The sequence below is a fragment of the Cervus canadensis genome, chromosome 27 (genome assembly GCF_019320065.1).
Source record: "Cervus canadensis isolate Bull #8, Minnesota chromosome 27, ASM1932006v1, whole genome shotgun sequence".
NCBI classification, from domain to species: Eukaryota; Metazoa; Chordata; class Mammalia; order Artiodactyla; family Cervidae; genus Cervus; species Cervus canadensis.
This window is the reverse complement of record NC_057412.1, coordinates 9,195,823-9,215,072: the sequence shown is the minus strand read 5'-3', so window position 1 is coordinate 9,215,072 and position 19,250 is coordinate 9,195,823. Positions and strand designations below refer to the sequence as shown.

Here is a 19,250-nt window from a genome sequence, read left to right as displayed (position 1 = left end):
TTCCCATGGAAAAATTCTCACTCAAGGTGGCTGGAGTCTGTACTCTATTAACATAAGTAAGCTGCATTACTGATCACATAATTAGGTATTCTGAGGTGGCCTGAGAACAGTCATTTCGTGCTAAGTTGCTTCAGTTGGGTCCCACTCTTTGTGACCCCACGGACTGTATCCACCAGGCTCCTCTGTCCATGGGGTTCTCCAGGCAAGAATAACTGGAGTGGGATGCCATGCCCCCTTCCAGGGGATCTTGCCGACCCCGGGATGGAACCCCAGTCTCTTGCGTCTCCTGCACTGGGAGGCGAGTTCTTTACCACCGGTGTCACCTGGGAAACTCCAATCATTACATCACTGAGAAATAAACACTGAGTTACTTACAAATAAATTTTGGGAACAGTAACTGATTTGCTTCTACTCAACCCTTGAAAAGACTTGCCTCTTTTTCAAATGAGGTCATAAAACAGAGCTCATCCCATAAAGAATGTTCCTCTAAATGCCTCATTAGCAATAGCATAACACTCATCTTCCAAAACAAATCTCACTACCTACCAGTCAACAAAGCGCATTAAGCTGCGGATCAAATTTTATTCTGGAGGAGCAGAGTTCCTTTTTCTTTTTCCCTTTTCAAGTCATATGGTGTCTCCTAAGGACTTGTCAAGCAGGATGTGTGAAATTCTTATTGTGATCCTGCATTTGACGTGTCACAGGCAGGCTTGTTCTGGAACCCCCCAGCTTGTGTGGGGGTCAGTGATGTAATATCTCTCTCATTTTGCCCACTAGCTTTGCCAGAAGAGAATGAAGGCATACGTGCCTGCAGGGCTCACAGAAAAACACGTTCAAAAATGATGGGGTGCAAGTGACTTGATATCTTAATTCTATTAAGTTCTAACCAATACTTTTTTTCCCCCAGTTCCATTTTTTTTTCCTTTTTAAAAAAATTTTAGTTTGAAAAGTGAAATAGAGTTGATTTATAATGTTGCATTAGTTTCTAGTATACAGCAAAGTAATGCAATTATAAATATATATATATTCTTTTTTGTATTCTTTTTCATTATAGGCTATTACAAGATATTCAACATCATTCATTCCCTGTGCTATACAGTAGGACCTTGTTTATTTATTTTACATGCAGTTGTTTGTATCTGCTAATCCCAAATTCCTAATTTATCCCTCTCTCCCCTCTTTAGCTTTGGCAATCATTGGTTTGTTTTCTATGTATATTTTTGTTTTGCAAATAAGTTTATTTGTAACATATTTTAGATTCCACATATGAGTGATACCATATCTGTCTTTAACTTCACTTATTATGATAATCTCTGGGTCCATCTATGTTGCTACAAATGGCACTATTTCATTCTTTTTTAATAAATGGGTAATATTCTATTGGGGGCTTTCCTGGTGGCTCAGATAGTAAAGAATCCACCTGCAATGCAGGAGACCTGGGTTCAGTCCCTGGGTTGGAAAGACCCCCTGGAGGTGGGCATGGCAACCTACTCCAGTATTCTTGCCTGGAGAATCCCCATGGACAGAGGAGCCTGGTAGGTTACAGTCTATGAGCTTGCAAAGAGTAGGACATGACTCAGTGACTAAGCACATACAGCACATATCTGTGTACAAACACACACACACACACACTAAGTTCTTTCTCTATTCATCTGCTGATAGACACTTAGCAGCTTCCATGTCTTGGCTATTGTAAATAGTGCTGCAGTGAGTACCGCTGGAGTTCACGCATCTTTCTGAATTAGAGCTTTCTCCAGATATGTGCCTAGGAATAGGATTGCTGGGTCATATGGTGCATGCTAAGTCACTTCAGTTGTGTCCAACTCTTGTGCAGCCCTATGGACCATGCCCGCCAGTCTCCTCTGTCCATGGGATTGTCCAGGCAAGAATCCTGGGGTGGGTTGCCATGCCCTTCTCCAGGGCATCTTCCTGACCCAGTGACTGAACCCAGGTCTCTTACGTCTCCTGCACTGGACGGTGGGTTCTTCACCACAAGTGCCACCTGGGAAGCGCCAGTCAGTTACACATGGACATGTATTCACTCCTTTTCAGATTCTTATCCCACATAGGTCAATACCAAGTATAGAGTCCAGTGAGATTTCTTTCATGATTTTGTAAAACTTTTTCAGAAACAAATCATCAACCACATTGTTTACACTCACAGGGTTTCTTTCCAGTAGTCTCCTTTCATGAACTTTAAGGGATTAACTTAAAGGGATTAACGAATACTTTCTCACACTCCTTACTTTCACAAGGTCAGTCTCTAGTGTGTGTTACCATGTGGGCATGGTTTCTATTTTCAGTTTTTAAAGGAACTTCCATACTGTTTTCCATAGTGGCTGCACCAATTTACATTCCCACCAACAAAAGGAGGATTTGCTTTTTATCATGCCTTCTCGAGCATTTATTATTTGCAGTCTTTTTAATGATGTTAGGTCATCAAATAGTGATGATTAGGTATATCCAGTAACATTAATATCCCAGCTGATGTTACAGCATGAATAAGAAATGGAATTAACTGGTGGGATTAAACATCAACCTTAGAAAGCTCAGAAGCAGTTAAAGGGGGAAGTTAATTTTCCCCATATAGGGAGAACTGATGAAAATATCTTTACAAAATATTAAGGGTATCAATAAATCCAGGATATTCAAAGGAATATGTAAAAATCCTTACCCCCTGGGTCCATCCTGGCCAGAAAGAACCAAAAAAAAAAAAGAAGAAGAAGAAGAAGAAAATGAACTAAATGCCTGAATTAGGGAGGTGATTGTTATAAAGTTAGGGTGAAATCCCTAGGACCAGATTAGTATTTTAGGTCTAAGATCAGAAGATCGTATTTAGAGAGTAATGTCAAAGCTGGAGACCCTCGGGGTGCAGCATCTCTTAGTGATGAGAGGGTTCAAGGCATAACTGTTGCAGACCGCAGAACGGCACATAAATGTAGGGGATCAGGAAAGGTCCAGCTAACATTTCAACTGAATGTCAACCTGGATGGTGATATTACTGAACACAGAAATAGGTAAGATGACCATATGACCTACTCTTGTCTAAGCCCTTCAGTTAAGACTGTGGTCCTAGTGTCAAATCTAGTTTAATACACTAATTGCTCCAGTAATAGATAATGCAATAAATTAAAAGAAAAACAAAAGCAGTGGTAAAAAACAGTATACTGGTGTTCTATAGTTTGGTGACTGTAACAAAGAAGACACATAACCAGAGGGATGGGTATCGAAGTAGGTATAGTTACCTACTTTGACATGGATAAATAATGAGAGACTCATAATAAATAAATGAGTGACTCGAGGCCAGAAGGGGAAGCGCTGTGGATCTCTTTTCCAGGACCAGTGAGATGGGATGTAGGAAAAGAATGGGCCACTGAAGAGGGTTTCATAAGATACAATGTTAGTAACACTTTCAATTAGTTCAGTATGTCAGAAGAAGGGTAGGAGGAAAAGATCAAGACACATCAAAATCTATTCCCAGTAAACAGTAGGTTTTATAAGATGTAAAAAAATGCATTAAATACAGAAGAGAGTCTGGCAAAGGTCTGTCACTCTCAGGAAAAGCACAAATGCCCACATTTAATTACAAAAAGTCCCTCGTGTATGAATGATCATGAATGGTGGGTCAACAGCCTTGATATAGGGTTACAAGTACACAGCTGGCTCCATATGATTTTAAGAGCAGCCATGGAGCTGTCTTGGTTTATTCACCATCATCTGGGTTGTTTACTAAGTACAGAGTCAATTCAGTGATGAGAAGTGGTCATGCATCCAACAAACCAGGAGAAAAGAAAATAAATGGCTGAACAACTCCAAATTTCCCTTTTTAATACTGACTGCACTGGCATCCGGTGGTAAGAGCCCTCAGGACAACTTTTTCACAAATTCACCCTTAAGCCTTCAAATCCACATATGACTGAGGAAGAATATGAAAAAGCCATCAATAAAAACTAAGCAACTCCAACTTTCAGACAAAGTAGCAATGAAATCCAAACCAATGGACATTTCTATAGCCGGCACATGGAACACAGGGGAGAGAGCCAACCATGGGCTAGAATGCAACGCTCAGAAGCTTTCCCACTGACAAACCCGGTTCTCACTGATGTTTCCTGCCCCGGGAGAAGGAGTTCATACTGTTTAACTTACATCTCTTAGAAACATAAAGAAATATTGTAAGCATACAGCTCACTTTTCCTTTCTTTCTTTCTCCTGTGGTTTAGAATTTGCTTATTCTGCTACACTGAACTCAATTTTTCTAAATCATGTAAAAGAGGGAACACAAGTAAGCTTAATTAACAAGAAGAGAGTTATGGTAACAATGGGTAACACACCAAAGAGAAGCCTGCATTATTAACTGATAAAAATGACAGTTAGGGATCCTCAGTGTACATAGATTCTTATATATCTGTAAAATAGATTTGTATTTTTGTAAAACTATTTTAAAACAACAAAATTCTGTAAAGTAATTATCCTCCAATTAAAAAAAAAACTAAAAAAGTTCTAAAATATATTATTAAAACACCTGTGCTTAATTACATAAAAGTCAGAAAACTTTACATTAATTACTATAAGCCCTACAAGTCATATTTAATATTCTACTTGGGAATTTGTAACATTTGGGAATATCTGAGAAAATACTGAAGGAAAAAGTGAAGTGTTAGATCATCATCACTTTTGGGGATGTGACTAAACCAGATGGCCTTTCTAACCCAAAGATTCAGATTTTATAATTTTATGATCTGAATACAAATCATGCCTTCAGTTAAAAATAAGAATCTACAAATTATGGGATTTAGATGCCAAAGAAAATAAGGTGAAAATACATTTATTAATAATCACAGAAACCAAAGTCAAAGAACTTTAGCAAACATTTATGATTGCCTCCGACCTCATTTATAAAGGACAAGATGACAAAGGCAAAAAACCCACAAAAACAAAAACCCACGCAAACAGAAACAAAATCCTTCTTAACAAAAATTCAGATTTAGCCAATGACTGATGAAATAATCCCCAAATCCCCTCCCCAAATTTCTAAACTACAGACCAAAACAGATGGCCATGTCATTCACCCAGATCTCAAGTCTCTGCAGAACCGCCAGTGACCTATTATAATACCAGTGGAATTTTGATCCCAACTTGTGAGGGTAAAATAAAATAGTTACAATTAATTCAGTGATGGCTGATTAAATATACTAAAATTAAACGGTAGGCTATAACCAGAACAGAACTTCATGGTTAGATTTTATTCCATAAAAGCAAACTTCAATGGGAGTGGGAGAGAGCATATAAATAAGAAATAGAAAGACATGCATTTATAGCGGAAACAAAACTACATGTTAGATGTTCTGGCACCTAGGAGAGACGAAACACAAAGGCCGCCTTACCTCCCATCCGCATAGTCTGTGTCTGCCCCACCCCACCAGACGTCTGAGTCGTCCTCCTCTGCATCTGCCGAGTCAACATTGTCCCTTTCCTCCGCCAGTGGGCAACATACGAATTCCACCCCTCTGAACTTGTCAATTCCACAGGGCAGCAACATGCCATAGTCATGCAAGTTGGTACTCTTCTCACTACAGGTCTACAAAAAGTAAGGAGAAAACAGCAAGTGCTGGAGTAAATGTGCTTCATTTTAAGAAAATCCAATTATAGCAAGACCAGCCCTATTGAGACCAATTTTACAGTGGAAAGAATCATTTGCTTTTTGAGTGGATTTGCAGTAGTTTCTTTAGCACAAGTGACTTTGGTACCCTTAATTTTTAACTTTTGATACTTATTTAACAGCAATAGGTTGTAATGGGGCTTCCTGGTGGCTCAACAGCATAGAATCTGTCCGCAATGCAGGAGACATGGGTTCAATCCCTGGGTCAGGAAGATCCTCTGGAGAAGGGAAAGGTTACCCACTTCAGTTTTCTTGCCTTGGAGAATCCTATGAACAGAGGAGCCTGGTGGAGTACAGTCCATAGGGTCGCATATGACTTAGGGAATAAGCAATAACATGTTGTTATATTATAGAAACGAATAAAAACAATAGGAGTAGAAACAAATTGGGAGCTAAGACGTAGAAGAAGCCTCCACAGTGAACAGTTATCAGAGAATCAACTCTTTCCAGCCTCGTCAGCATATCAGGAAATAGTGATGGTTCCACATATATATCCCAACTCACTTCCACTTCCTTTATGGATGGAAGGTACTCTCACTTGGATCTATGTCATTCTAGGAAACTGCAACTCTCTTGGCTCACTTCCAAAGTAACAGTCTTGGGAAAAGAAGAAATTATCCTCTTCTATGAATCAGAACTTAAAAGTCATTAAAGATTTCTCCTTCAAATCCTGTCGCTTTCCTGGGATTTGTTCAGTTCAGTCGCTCAGTCGTGTCCGACTCTTTACGACCCCATGAATCACAGCACGCCAGGCCTCCCTGTCCATCACAAACTCCCGGAATTTACTCAAACTCATGCCCATTGAGTCGGTGATGCCATCCAGCCATCTCATCCTCTGTCGTCCCCTTCTCCTCCTGCCCCCAATCCCTCCCAGCATCAGGGTCTTTTCCAATGAGTCAACTCTTCGCATGAGGTGGCCAAAGTATTGGAGTTTCAGCTTCAGCATCAGTCCTTCCAATGAACACCCAGGACTGATCTCCTTTAGGATGGACTGGTTGGATCTGCTTGCAGTCCAAGGGACTCTCAAGAGTCTTCTCCAACACCACAGTTCAAAAGCATCAATTCTTCAGCGCTCAGCTTTCTTCACAGTCCAACTCTCACATTCACACATGACCACTGGAAAAACCATAGCCTTGACTAGACGGACCTTTGTTGGCAAAGTAATGTCTCTGCTTTTTAATATGCTATCTAGGTTGGTCATAACTTTCCTTCTAAGGAGTAGGCATCTTTTAATTTCATGGCTGCAATCACCACCTGCAGTGATTTTGGAGCCCAAAAAAATAAAGTCTGATACTGTTTCCACTGTTTCCCCATCTATTTGCCATGAGGTGATGGGACCAGATGCCATGATCTTAAGTTTTCTGAATGTTGAGCTTTAAGCCAACTTTTTCACTCTCCTCTTTCACTTTCATCAAGAGGCTTTGCAGTTCTTCTTCACTTTCTGCCTTAAGGGTGGTGTTATCTGCATATCTGAGGTTATTGATATTTCTCCCAACAATTTTGATTCCAGCTTGTGCATCTTCCAGCCCAAAGTTTCTCATGATGTACTCTGCATGTAAGTTAAATAAGCAGGGTGACAATATACAGCCTTGACGTACTCCTTTTCCTATTTGGAACCAGTCTGTTCCATGTCCAGTTCTAACTGTTGCTTCCTGACCTGCATACAGGTTTCTCAAGAGGCAGGTCAGGTGGTCTGGTATGCCCATCTCTTTCAGAGTTTTCCACAGCTTATTGTGATCTATACAATCAAAGGCTTTGGCATAGTCAATTCCCACAAACCAAAATCAACATAAAGCTTTGAAAGCACCCAGTGGTGACAGAGGAAAGATTAATAATTCAACACACATAAGTAAACAATGAAATTTTATAGAGTGTACTTTGACCTCATAGGAATTAGACTTATTTTGTTTCTCAGTAGCAAAAAAATTTTTTTAACTCAAGAAGAAATGAAAACTGAGGTAGTCAGATGGGTGTGTGTGTGTGTGTGCTGAGCTGCTAAGTTATGTCTGACTCTTTATGCCTCAATGGACTGTAGCCCGCCAGGCTCCTCTGTCCATGGAATTTTCCAGGCAAGAATACTGGAGAGGGTTGCCATTTCTTACTTCCAGGGGATCTTCCTGACCCTGCATCTCCTGCATTGGCAGACTGATTCTTTACCACTGAGCCAGCCACCTGGGAAGCCCAATCAGATGGGTACTGGGCTTTAAATCATCTAGGTTGTTTTCTTAATATCAATTAGCTCTGAAACATTTTTATATAGAGACAATGTTGCACAACATATTACTTTGTAAGAGGCAAAATTAATGCTGAATCTTACGTGGTGTTTTTTGCCTAACAGCTTTAAGGCTATGTATGATGCAATGGCTAAATGGAGCTAGATCAGGGTTTCTCAACCTCAGTACCACTGACGTTTTTGGCCAGATCATTCTAGAGGGCAAGGGACACTCGTCTTGTTCACTGAAGAATGCTTAGCAGAACATTCTGGCCCCTGGCCACCAAATGCCAGTGGTATCATCCCTTGTCACAAAAAAACTGTGACAACCAATACGATCTCCAGACGCTGGCTCACGTCCTTGGGAAGGGATGCAGAGCGAAACTGACCTCACTTGAGGACCACTGAGCTAAACCAAGGAGCTTAATTCTGGGAGACTGATTTCATTACAAAGAAAAAAAAAATTATATAAATTTATCAGAAAAACTTCGTAATAAAGGGACAAAGCAGTTTTAAAGGCAATAATATCAAAAAGTGACATTTTATGCTAACTGCTTATGTCTTATTGGCTTTGCTAAAAGCAGGGGGTTAGCAAAAGTCAGAACTGGTGCCATAGACTTACTCACCATGGAGAAATGATGGTGGCAGCGTGGCTCGCTGAACACAAAATTGGTCGCAAAACTCAGATCTAACTGCACCTTTCACGTCAGTATTGGACAAGCTACTTCCTCCTCTACCCACTGTCTTCCCCAATGAATAACAGAGAAAAAAGTTAAACTATAAAAACTTGGCACATGCCAAATGAAAATAAGACATAAATACAAAAATTTTTTAAAAGATATATTTTAAGGTTTTTAGAGAGTATAAACTTACAGTTTCTAATTTATAACATATGACATAGCATAACAAATCTAACTAAACATAAAATACTCGTGGATAGCTTTTTAAAATAATAATAATAACTTATTGATCAACACAGCTGTTGTCTCAAGATAGCCTCTTAAAATATTCATGAAGATTTCTATTTTTAACGTAATAATTTAAAAAAAAAGCCACATTTATCAACAGACAGCTGTTGCCTCCAAACACCCCCTAACAGTGTCACTGTGCATCAGGCCTAGGAGACTATCACTTAACAAGGAGGAAGATGAAAGGGCGGGTACCTCTTTGGCCACGGTGTGCCAGTGAAGGTGGGTTTCACAAACATCCATTCTCTCCTGGTGTAAGAATTTGCACTTGTCGGGAACGAGGAGGGCATCGCTCACAAACTCACCAACTGCAAACAAAGAAAACAGCTTTACATCATTCCGTCCGCATCCCAGGGATCTTATCCCGGTGATGGTATCAAGGAAAGACAGGCTAAAAGAACTTCAGAGAAGTTACGCTGCTTTTAGAATGATGAAGTAGTCAAACCAGGAAGGAGAAGTATCTTTAGAATTTTGAGTCCTGCTGCCATAAACAGCCAAGTTCCTTGTCACATTACCTTGATGGTTAAATACTTTCTATGTGTTTAAAGTGAAATTTTAATTTATTGAACGTGAATCTCTGTGAATTAATCATACAAAAACCTGCCACTTAATTGCAACTAGGGTTAAAAAATTACAGATTGACTTTGCCAAGGTGATCATTTGAGAAGAATCAAAATAAATAATTGTCCACCCCTCTTTCTTGGACATATTAATCTGAAACTAACAGAAAAGTTAGCATTTTTCAACTTTCTAAATAAAATTTATACATACACATATGTGTATTGTATGTTTATATACATAATACTGGAGAAGGAAATGGCAACCCACTCCAGTGTTCTTGCCTGGGAAATTCCATGGACATAAGAGCCTGGTGGGCTCCAGTCCATGGGGTCGCAAAGAGCTGGACATGACTTAGTGACTAAAACAGCAAACAGCATACATGATACATTTGGTGACCCTGTGGACTGGAGCCCACCAGGCTCCTCTGTCCATGGGATTCTTCAGGCAAGAATACTGGAGTGGGCTGCCATGCCCTCCTCCAGGGGATCTTCCCCACCCAGGAATGAATCCAAATCTCTTATATCTTCTGCATTGGCAGGTGGGTTCTGTACCACTAATGCCACCTGGGAAGCCCAAATACAGATAGTTTTCATAGAGTTTAATTCAATTAAATTATGAAAACTGTTCCTTAGACTTTTGCTATAGTTTTTTTTTTTTAATTGTATATCATGCAAATTATTTCTAGTACTGCTGGTACTTCAGGTATAAAGATATTACCTGAAGTCCTATAAGAATTCACATTCTCATAAATATTTAAGCTGGATAATTACAACATACTGTGTAAGCTGTGGGCTTAATTTCTATTTGCTTTGTTCACTACAGTATCCCCAATTTCAGTATAGATTCTGCACACAGTAGGCAATAAATGTCTTGGTGAATGAAGAAATTAAATGCTATAACAGAGATAAAGTGATGGATCAATATAGGGAACACATCTGCTTGGGGATACAGGGATGATCTCAAAGTAGAAATAACTGTAGAAATGAGCCTAAATGGATGAACAGGAATGGGCCATGTAGGAATGAATGCGTTAAGACAGTATCTATCTTGTTTACATTCCACTACCAATCCATGGTCTAGTTCTAGCAAACATGAGCACACTGGATGGATGGATGGACAGTTGAATGGACAGATGGCAAAAGGAAACCTTCTGTTCAGAGAAAGAAAAAAGGACAAAGCATATCTGTAGAAGAGGCAGAAGTCCACTATAGCTGGAACATAAGGTAGGTAGGGAAAAATGTCCAGAAATAAATAAAAGACTGGAGAAATATGGTGGACTCTAGTTTTAGAGTCTAAGGTTTTAAATCATTTTGGATGCAACACAGGCCACAGGACATTTTAAACAGTAATGTCGTGCTCGTTTGATTTCCAAACGATAAACTCTTTAATCAAGTGAAAGATGGACTACTATCATAAGATGATGAGTAAGCAAGGAGACCACTGAGAAAGGTACCATGATCCTTCAAGCAAGACATGCAAGAACAGATTAAAACCAACAACTACAAACAAGCAAGGAATATAAGTTGTCCACACGTCAGCAAAGACAAGAACCATTTTTTAAATTTCATACTATGTTACATGAAATTTTCTCAAATGATACACAAAGAGATAAAGGTTCTAAGAAGGGGGGAAAATAAGCAACTTTCCAAACCCTTTAAACAAAAGGATTCCTTAAAACTCTCTTTCTACAAATGCATTTTAGTCTGTCTCTAGTTCAAACATGCACGATGCCTCATGAAATTTAAGTATTTATTTTAATAAATAATACTTAGGTAAAAGTCTAAGCAAATCACAGGGGATAAAGAGCCTTATTATTCCTCAAATCTCTGAAACAATTGATGGTGTCCACAGCATTGCATTGTGGGTCACAGAGAATGCAAGAATTATGAGACATAGTGCCCCCAAGGGCTTCATGTGGGTGTTACTTGGTGAGGAAGGAAACTTTGAGTCCATGAAATGGCTGGCTTTCCATGTGCATCACTGCAATTCAGCTCCACGACAGCTGTGTGATGGATCCCTAGAGTGGGACACAAGTGAGTGACTAACACTTTCCCAGAAACACATGTGACGCCACCTACCTTGAGAAGGCTATAACCAAGCCCCAGAGACAAACATCAAGATGTAAATTATAAGGAAAGAAATGACATAATAATGCAAACGATGTCATATTTTTCTTTTGCTTTTACTCGGAATACTATCAAACAACAAAAAAACAGATGAAAAAAAAGATGAGTTGGGCGAATGGAAAACAAAAATAACCTCATCAAAAACCAACACATCTTTCTCCAAGTGGACTCTTCATGGTTTCTCAGGGCAGGCAATCAAACATAGCAAGAATACTTTATACCCGAGACATCCCATTTTCAAGGCCACAGGAGGCCAGAATTGACAGTGGCCTGAAGATGCCTGTCTGATTTACTAGCTCTGCACTGTCAAGCCATACTACCATATATATCTGGGTTTCCCTGGCGGCTCAGATGATAAAGAATTTGCCTGCGATACAAGAGACCAGGTTCAATCCCTGGGTTGGGGAAATCCCCTGGAGCAGGGAATGGCTATCCAACTCCAGTATTCTTGCCTGGGAAATCCCAGGGACAAGAGGAGGCTTGCAGGTTATAGTCCATGGGGTTGCAAAGAATTGGACATGATTGAGTGACTCAATGGACAGGGGTTTGGGTGGACTCTGGGAGTTGGTGACGGACAGGGAGGCCTGGCGTGCTGTGGTTCATGGGGTCGCAAAGAGTCGGACACGACTGAGCGACTGAACTGAACTGAACTGAACTGAGCAACTAACATACACACACACACATACACACACACACACACACTGCCATATTTACAAACATCAGAATTACTAAGCAATGTTTTTCTATTTTTTTACAAGTAGTTATTATCTGGGAAGATTCAATGCCTGGGCCAAAGCTACTAAATCAGTTCATGAGACAATCAGGAAAAGATATCGGATACTCGCAACTTTGTCCTAAAATAGTTCTTGAGGCACAAAGTGGATAACAGCTGCCAAACGAAAAAGTGTCCTTTATTACTTGACCTGAGGCCAATCTGCTAAGGAGTAGATTTTAATGCAAAGTCAAAGTCACCGGAAGATATTTACCTCGGTAAAATCTAGTGTTCATCAAAAGGACACATATGACATTAATTTAATAAAAGGATATTTGATTTGTATTTTTTATTTGGAAAATGACATTTCATTTCATTGTGTGAAGATGCCCTTAGGTTTCTAATATTGCACATAGCCAAGAAATGTATGTCCCTCAAATGAGATTGCTTTTTTAAAGGATTAATACTGGTTATTTAATAGGCCCTCGGGACTAATGGCAAAATAGAAAACTCATTGTACTCTAACATTAAAATAAAATTCATCAAAGACTGGATTTTACAATCTTGTTCATATTACTTTCAAAACTGATGGCACATACTAGAATGCTACACATTGGAAATGTTAAAGCAATTAAACCACAAAAATCTGTTAAAATTTCTTTAATAAGGAATGAAAGAGAAGTGCTAAAAATATAACAAATCCTTTCTCAGAATCTGGTTTAGTTTAATACGGTTTACCTTTTCTCTCTTTTTAATTCTAAAAACATTACTCTTAAAAATCTATGCTACCAAAAAAAACAAAAAAACCCAACTATGATGCAACAGGGGCTATGTGGAAACTCTCTGTAGTGGCCACTCAGTTTGGCAGAGAATGTAAAATTGCTCTAAGAAATAGCTTTTTAACTAAAAAGAAAAAAAAAATCTGATAGTATTATTCCTGGAGTTTCCACACAGAGCCATGCACACTTTTACTTTTATTTATCTTTTGCATTTTATTTCTATATGTTTTTAAATTGGAGAATAATCACTTTATAATGCTGTGTTACTTTCTACTGCATAACAATGTGCATTAGCTCTATGTATACACATATCCCCGCCCTCAAGAGTCTTCCTCCTACTGCTCCCCACTACCCCCCACCCCCGTCCCACACCTTTAGGTCATCACAGAGCACTAAGCTGAGTTCCCTGTGGTATATACATCAGCTACCCATTTATTTGTTGCTGTTTAGTCGCTAAGCCATATCTGACTTTTTGTGACCCCAGGGGCTGTAGCCTGCAAGGCTCCTCTGTCCATGGAATTTCCCAGGCAAGAATACTGGAGTGGGTAGACATTTCCTTCTCCAGGGATCATTTCCTGAACCACGGATTGAATTGGGTCTCCTGCACTGGCAGGCAGATTCTTTACCACTGATTCACCAGGGAAGCTCATCTGTTAAAGACATAGTACTTTTAATTTTAAAACAAAATTTCTGTTTATTTGGTTTGATCCTCAGGTTAAAAAAAAAGAACAGAATCCAAGTGAAAGAGCCCACAATAAATTAAGTATCCTAGTGAGAAATCATCTTTCTGCTAATGTTCAATTTTAGGAATTTGGCATCATTCAATCCTAGTAGTTTCCCCTGGTTGCTCAGTTGTGAAGAATTCACCTGCCTACTCAGGAGACATGGGTTCAATCCTCGGGTTGGGAAGATTCCCTGGAGAAGGAAATGGCAACCCATTCCAGTATTATTGCTTGGGAAATCCCATGGACAGAGGAGCCTGGTGGGCTACAGTTCATAGAGTTGCAAAAAGAGTCAGACAGGAATTAGTGACTAAACAACAAAAACAATCCCATTAGTTAAATTCAATATACAACTGTGCATATTTACTGGTAATCACACAACCTGGTTTCTTGTTTTAAACATTTACAATTTATATTACACACACTCCAGTTGAAAAGGAATTTTCACAGCTAAGGAACAAGATCTCTGCTTGGCTTCTTAGCTAAAAAGTCTTGGCAAGGTAAAGGGCAGCACCGAATTCATTTGGGACTCTGCAGGCATCGATCCACTGGCTCTTAGGTGGTCTTTGAGAGGACTGTCTTATTCAAATTACCTCATTTTGCAGATGAAAGGAAAAGAACCCCGGTCAAGTGGCTTGCCCACAGAGCCAGTTGGCAGTGCAACTGGCCTGAAAATCTGGACCTCAGGACTCCAATCCAAGTGTGGTTACTCAACTCACTGTTTTTTTGAAGTCTGGTCAAACTGGGTTACTTGGCCAATTTCTCTTTGGCTTTTATAAAAGTGGATTCACTTTTAGACTATAAAATAATGTTGTGATCTACGATGTGGTCAACGGAACAATAAAACCAGACTTAATTTAACTAGCAAGTCATATAAAACAGTTAAAAATGCATTCCACTGCACAGAATGGAATGCATGGTAAACACAAAAGAGAATGCAGGACAAACAGCAGCATAAAGTCATGATGGAATTCTCTCTCTTGTAAGTCTCATATTAAGGCTGAAGCTGCTGCAGATCTTCTATGATGCTCTCAGAAACTAGGTTATTCCTGTATTTCTGCGCTGGGGCTTCCCTGGTAGCTCAGTGATAAAGAATCCACCTGCAATGCAGGAGACACAGGTTCCATCCCTGGGTTAGGAAAATCCCCTGGAGAAGGACATGGCAACCCACTCCAGTACTCTTGGCTGGATAATTTCATGGACAGAGAAGCCTGGCAGGCTACAGTCCACTGGGTTGCAAAAGAGTTGGAGATGACCGAGTGACTCGGCAACATCTTTCTGTTCTGCACTGCATCCTCCGTGTGTTGGCTTTTCTCATCATGATCTGTGATCACAAAATAGCCACAGAATCTTAAGAGTTCATATCCAAGTTCCAGGCAGGAACAGGTCAAGGGATAAAGGTCTTCTGTTTGGTTTTTTCCTTTCCCCTGTTAAAGCTCTGTTGTTTCCCGTGGGAGGGACATCCACCCAGTATCCACATCCCATCCACCAGAGCTATGTCATCTGACCACGTTGAACTGTGAGGGCGTTTGCAAACAATAATTCTGGTCGAGCACATTGTCTCCATGAATGAGGAAAATCTGGAATTCTTTTTGAAAGGAAGGATCAGGACTGAATATTAATCAGGCAAGTACAGAGTCTCCCACAACATGAAATTTGAAGACAGAAATGTACTTTTCAGTTTCTTTATGTTCCTTTACAAAAGACAGATGATTCCAGGAAGACGATAGAGAGTAAAAGCACTACAACTAAAACCAAAGGGACTGTGAATCCCGGTGCATGGAGGGAAGGTGGGTCAGGGTGTTAGAGCAAAGAGCAGAATTTCTCAAAACCCAGTCTCCTAAATGTTTGAGTAGGAGTGGGACTGAACAGACTGAATAAGTTTCCAGAACTACATGTACGTTCTTCAAGACAGACATCTCAAATGAATAAATGGTGTTTCTATGAATTCACAAAGATTAAATTGGTGTTAGCTAGAAACATTTCAGGTCTTTGGATTTCTGCCCAAGGTGTAACCTCTCTTCCTTGTCTCTAAGGAGTTAAAGGAAAGGGTGAGGGAGAATTCTAGCAATGGGATTCCTGAAAATCGGCAAAGCCAGGAGCAAAAGGTAAAAGAAGTGAAACCTACAAGTTTCTTCTAAACCCTCTCTCTGACTTTTCAAGTGAACGGAGCCCAGTCTCCCTTACATACACAAATGGCAGGTTGCGTGTAAGAGAGAAATGGTGTTTGACCCAGGTTCTGAATAACAATGGTCTTATAATCATGAAAGCTTCCCAGATGGCCCACTGGTAAACAATCAGCCTGCCAATATAAGAGACACAGGAGAGGCAGGTTTCATCCCAGGGTCAGGAAGATCCCCTGGAGGAGGAAATGGCAACCCACCCCAGTATTCTTGCCTGGAAAATCCTATATAGTCCATCGGATCGCAAAGAGTCAGACATGCCTGAGTAACTAACCACGCAAGATGATGAAAAGAGTGCAGAGGACATAGGTTATAAAAAGACAGGAACAAAACAATCATTTGTTAGCTATTTTGCAGCTTTTTAAAACCTCACAAAGGCATGAATTAATTCTGGTACTGCTCAGCAAGTGTACAATTGAAGAACTGTGTAACTAGAAGGTGGGTGGTAGGACCAGGCTTGCTCCTGTCAGTGAAATTTACAAATAAGCCAGGGGAGGAGCCAGAAAGATCCATGAAGTAACAGATCAGAGTTGGAGCCATAAGGATGAATGCATATTAGGCTTAATATAGATACAGATAGTTAGCTACAGAAATATTCATACAAGCTGGACTCAACACAAATATAATGCCTTACTCTGAGAGGCACCTAAAAGCAGATGTTCTAGTAGCAATGAGCACACCCAGTGCCCAGGTCTCTATTTTTAATATTATTTTGCAATAAAAGGAACTAGAGTCCCTTGGAGAAATAGAGGATTCTAGGATTGGGGTCTAAAACATATGAGTCCGGAGCATCTTGTGGAGAAAACAATAAAAGAGGGTATCTCAAATAAGCACAGGAGCCAAATGAATGAGCTCCCAAAGGCCAAAATTGGAACAACTATATATATATAAAATTAATAAAAGTAATATTAGATTATAACACAAAATATAAATTGTCTATGAGTTACTAAAACTGAATAAATAAATGGGTGGTAAAAGGCCCTGTGCAGAATTCAAAATCATCTAGACCCTCAGGAGGTGAAGCAAAATTCTCTATTCCTTCCTTGTGGGCTATGCCTAGTGACTTTCTTCTGAAGAGTTCAGTACACAATGAGGGGAAAAGAGCAGGTTTATAGTGGAGAAACCTGACAACCACTATCCCGGCCATATGATCAAAGTCAACAGTAATAGTGACAGATCTTGTTGATCACAGGGTGTGTTGATATGATATGATGAAAAAGGCACTCTATTTCTGTGGTCTCTCTCCCAGAAACCCATAACCCCAGGCGAAGCATAAGAAAATTCCACCAGAAGTATCCTAAAAAAAACGCCTGACCACTACTCCTCAAAATTGCCAAGGCCAACAGTGAGGAAAGTATGACAGACCGTCATGGAGTGCTGATTAGACCTGGCAAGTAAATGTCACGTGGTGTTCTGCAGGGGATCTTGGAACAGAGAAAGGATTTTAGATGAAAACTAAGGACATAAATTAAAAGATGCTTGCTCATTGGAAAAAAGTTATCACTAACCTAGACAGCATATTAAAAAGCAGAGACATTACTTTGCCAACAAAGTTCTATTTAGTCAAAGCTATGGTTTTTCCAGTAGTCATGTATGGATGTGAGAGTTGGGCTACAAAGAAAACTGAGCGCTGAAGAATTGATGCTTTTGAACTGTGGTGTTGGAGAAGACTCTTGAGAGTCCCTTGGACAGCAAGGAGATCAAACCAGTTAATCATAAAGGAAATCAGTCCTGAATATTCATTGGAAGGACTGATGCTGAAGCTCCTGTACTTGTCCACCTGATGTGAAGAGCTGACTCATTGGAAAAGACCCTGATGCTGGGAAAGACTGAAGGCGGGAGGAGAAGGGGACGACAGAGGATGAGATGGTTGGATGGCATCACTGACTCAATGGACATGGGTTTGGGTGAACTCCCGGGTGAACTCCGGGAGTTGGTGATGGACAGGGAGGCCTGGCGTGCTGCAGTCCAGGGGGTCGCAGAGTCAGACACGACCGAGTGACTGAACTGAACTGAAGGACATAAATGAAGGATGAATAAAGGACAGACTGTATTAATAATAATGGATCAGAACTGGCTCATTAACTGTAAGAAATGTACCACTAGATATTAATAATGCATTGGCCAAAAAGTTTGTTCAAGATTTTGCATGCTTTTATGAAAAACTGAATGAACTTTTTGGCCAGCCCAATTAGGGGAGACTGGGTGAGGGGGTATATGGCAATCCCCTGGAATATCCACTCAATTTTTATTAAAATTAAATAATATTAAAATTTATTAAATCTAATAAAATAATACAAACTGATATAAAATTTATTAAATCTAATTAACATAAATTAAAATTAAAATTTATTAAATCTAAAACTTAGAGCAATGCCTACTTAAAAAAAATTTGAAGGTTCCACATCAGATTTCGATAAGACATACCTATTCACTTCCATGTCAAGATTCTGACTTTCAACAACTGTGAAATTACTGTCAACTGAAAAGAAGTTGTGTTAAAAAGATGTTTACTTGGAGAAGGAAATGGCAACCCACTCCAGTGTTCTTGCCTGGAGAATCCCAGGGACGGGGGAGCTTGGGCGGGCTACAGTCATGGGGTTGCAAAGAGTCAGTTATGACTTAGCGGCTAAACAACATAGTGGTGCTAGCTATACATGTCTTATAGTAGGAAAAATCTCTAAAAATTTTTCACCTTGCAAAACTGAATCTCTACATTCACTGAATGACACTCCTGCTTTTCCTCTCCCCAGCCCCTGGCAACTATCATTTTCCTTTCTGCTAAAAAAAAAAAACTTTTTGAAAATATAAGGTAATTTTAACTTTTTCATTTTTAAGCTTCATTTTCATATACTGGAGAGGGTGTGGAGAAAAGGGTATGTTCTTGCACTGTTGGTGGGAATGTAAATTGATACAGTCACTATGGAAGATAGTATGGAGATTCCTTAAAAAACTAGGAATAAAACCACCATATGACCCAGCAATCCCACTCCTAGGCATATATCCTGAGGAAACAAAAATGGAAAAAGACACATGTATCCCATTGTTTATTGTAGCACTATTTACAACAGCTAGAACATGGAAGCAACCTAGATGTCCATGAACAGATGAATGGATAAAGAAGTTGTGGTATATATACACAATGCAATATCACTCAGCCATAAAAAGGAACACATTTGAGTCAGTTCTGATGAAGCGGATGAACCTAGAACCTATTATACAGAGTGAAGTGAGTCAGAAAGAGAAAGATAAATATTGTATTCTAACACATATATATGGAATCTAGAAAAATGGTACTGAAGAATTTATTTACAGGTCAGCAATGGAG

The 19,250-nt window shown here is 39.7% G+C and overlaps 1 protein-coding gene across 7 annotated transcripts in view; it reads right to left on the bottom strand.

Moving 5' to 3' along the window:
• LOC122428625 (amyloid beta precursor protein) overlaps positions 1-19,250 on the bottom strand; it is a 287,533-nt gene that overhangs the window by 158,849 nt on the left and 109,434 nt on the right. For all 7 annotated transcript variants that reach the window (XM_043448647.1, XM_043448648.1, XM_043448649.1 and 4 more), the window contains exons 4-5: positions 9,035-9,147; positions 5,385-5,578 (exon numbers count right to left, since the gene is read on the bottom strand). In XM_043448647.1, the coding sequence (XP_043304582.1) occupies positions 5,385-5,578; positions 9,035-9,147 (307 nt within the window). The remainder of the gene's footprint in view (positions 1-5,384; positions 5,579-9,034; positions 9,148-19,250) is intronic.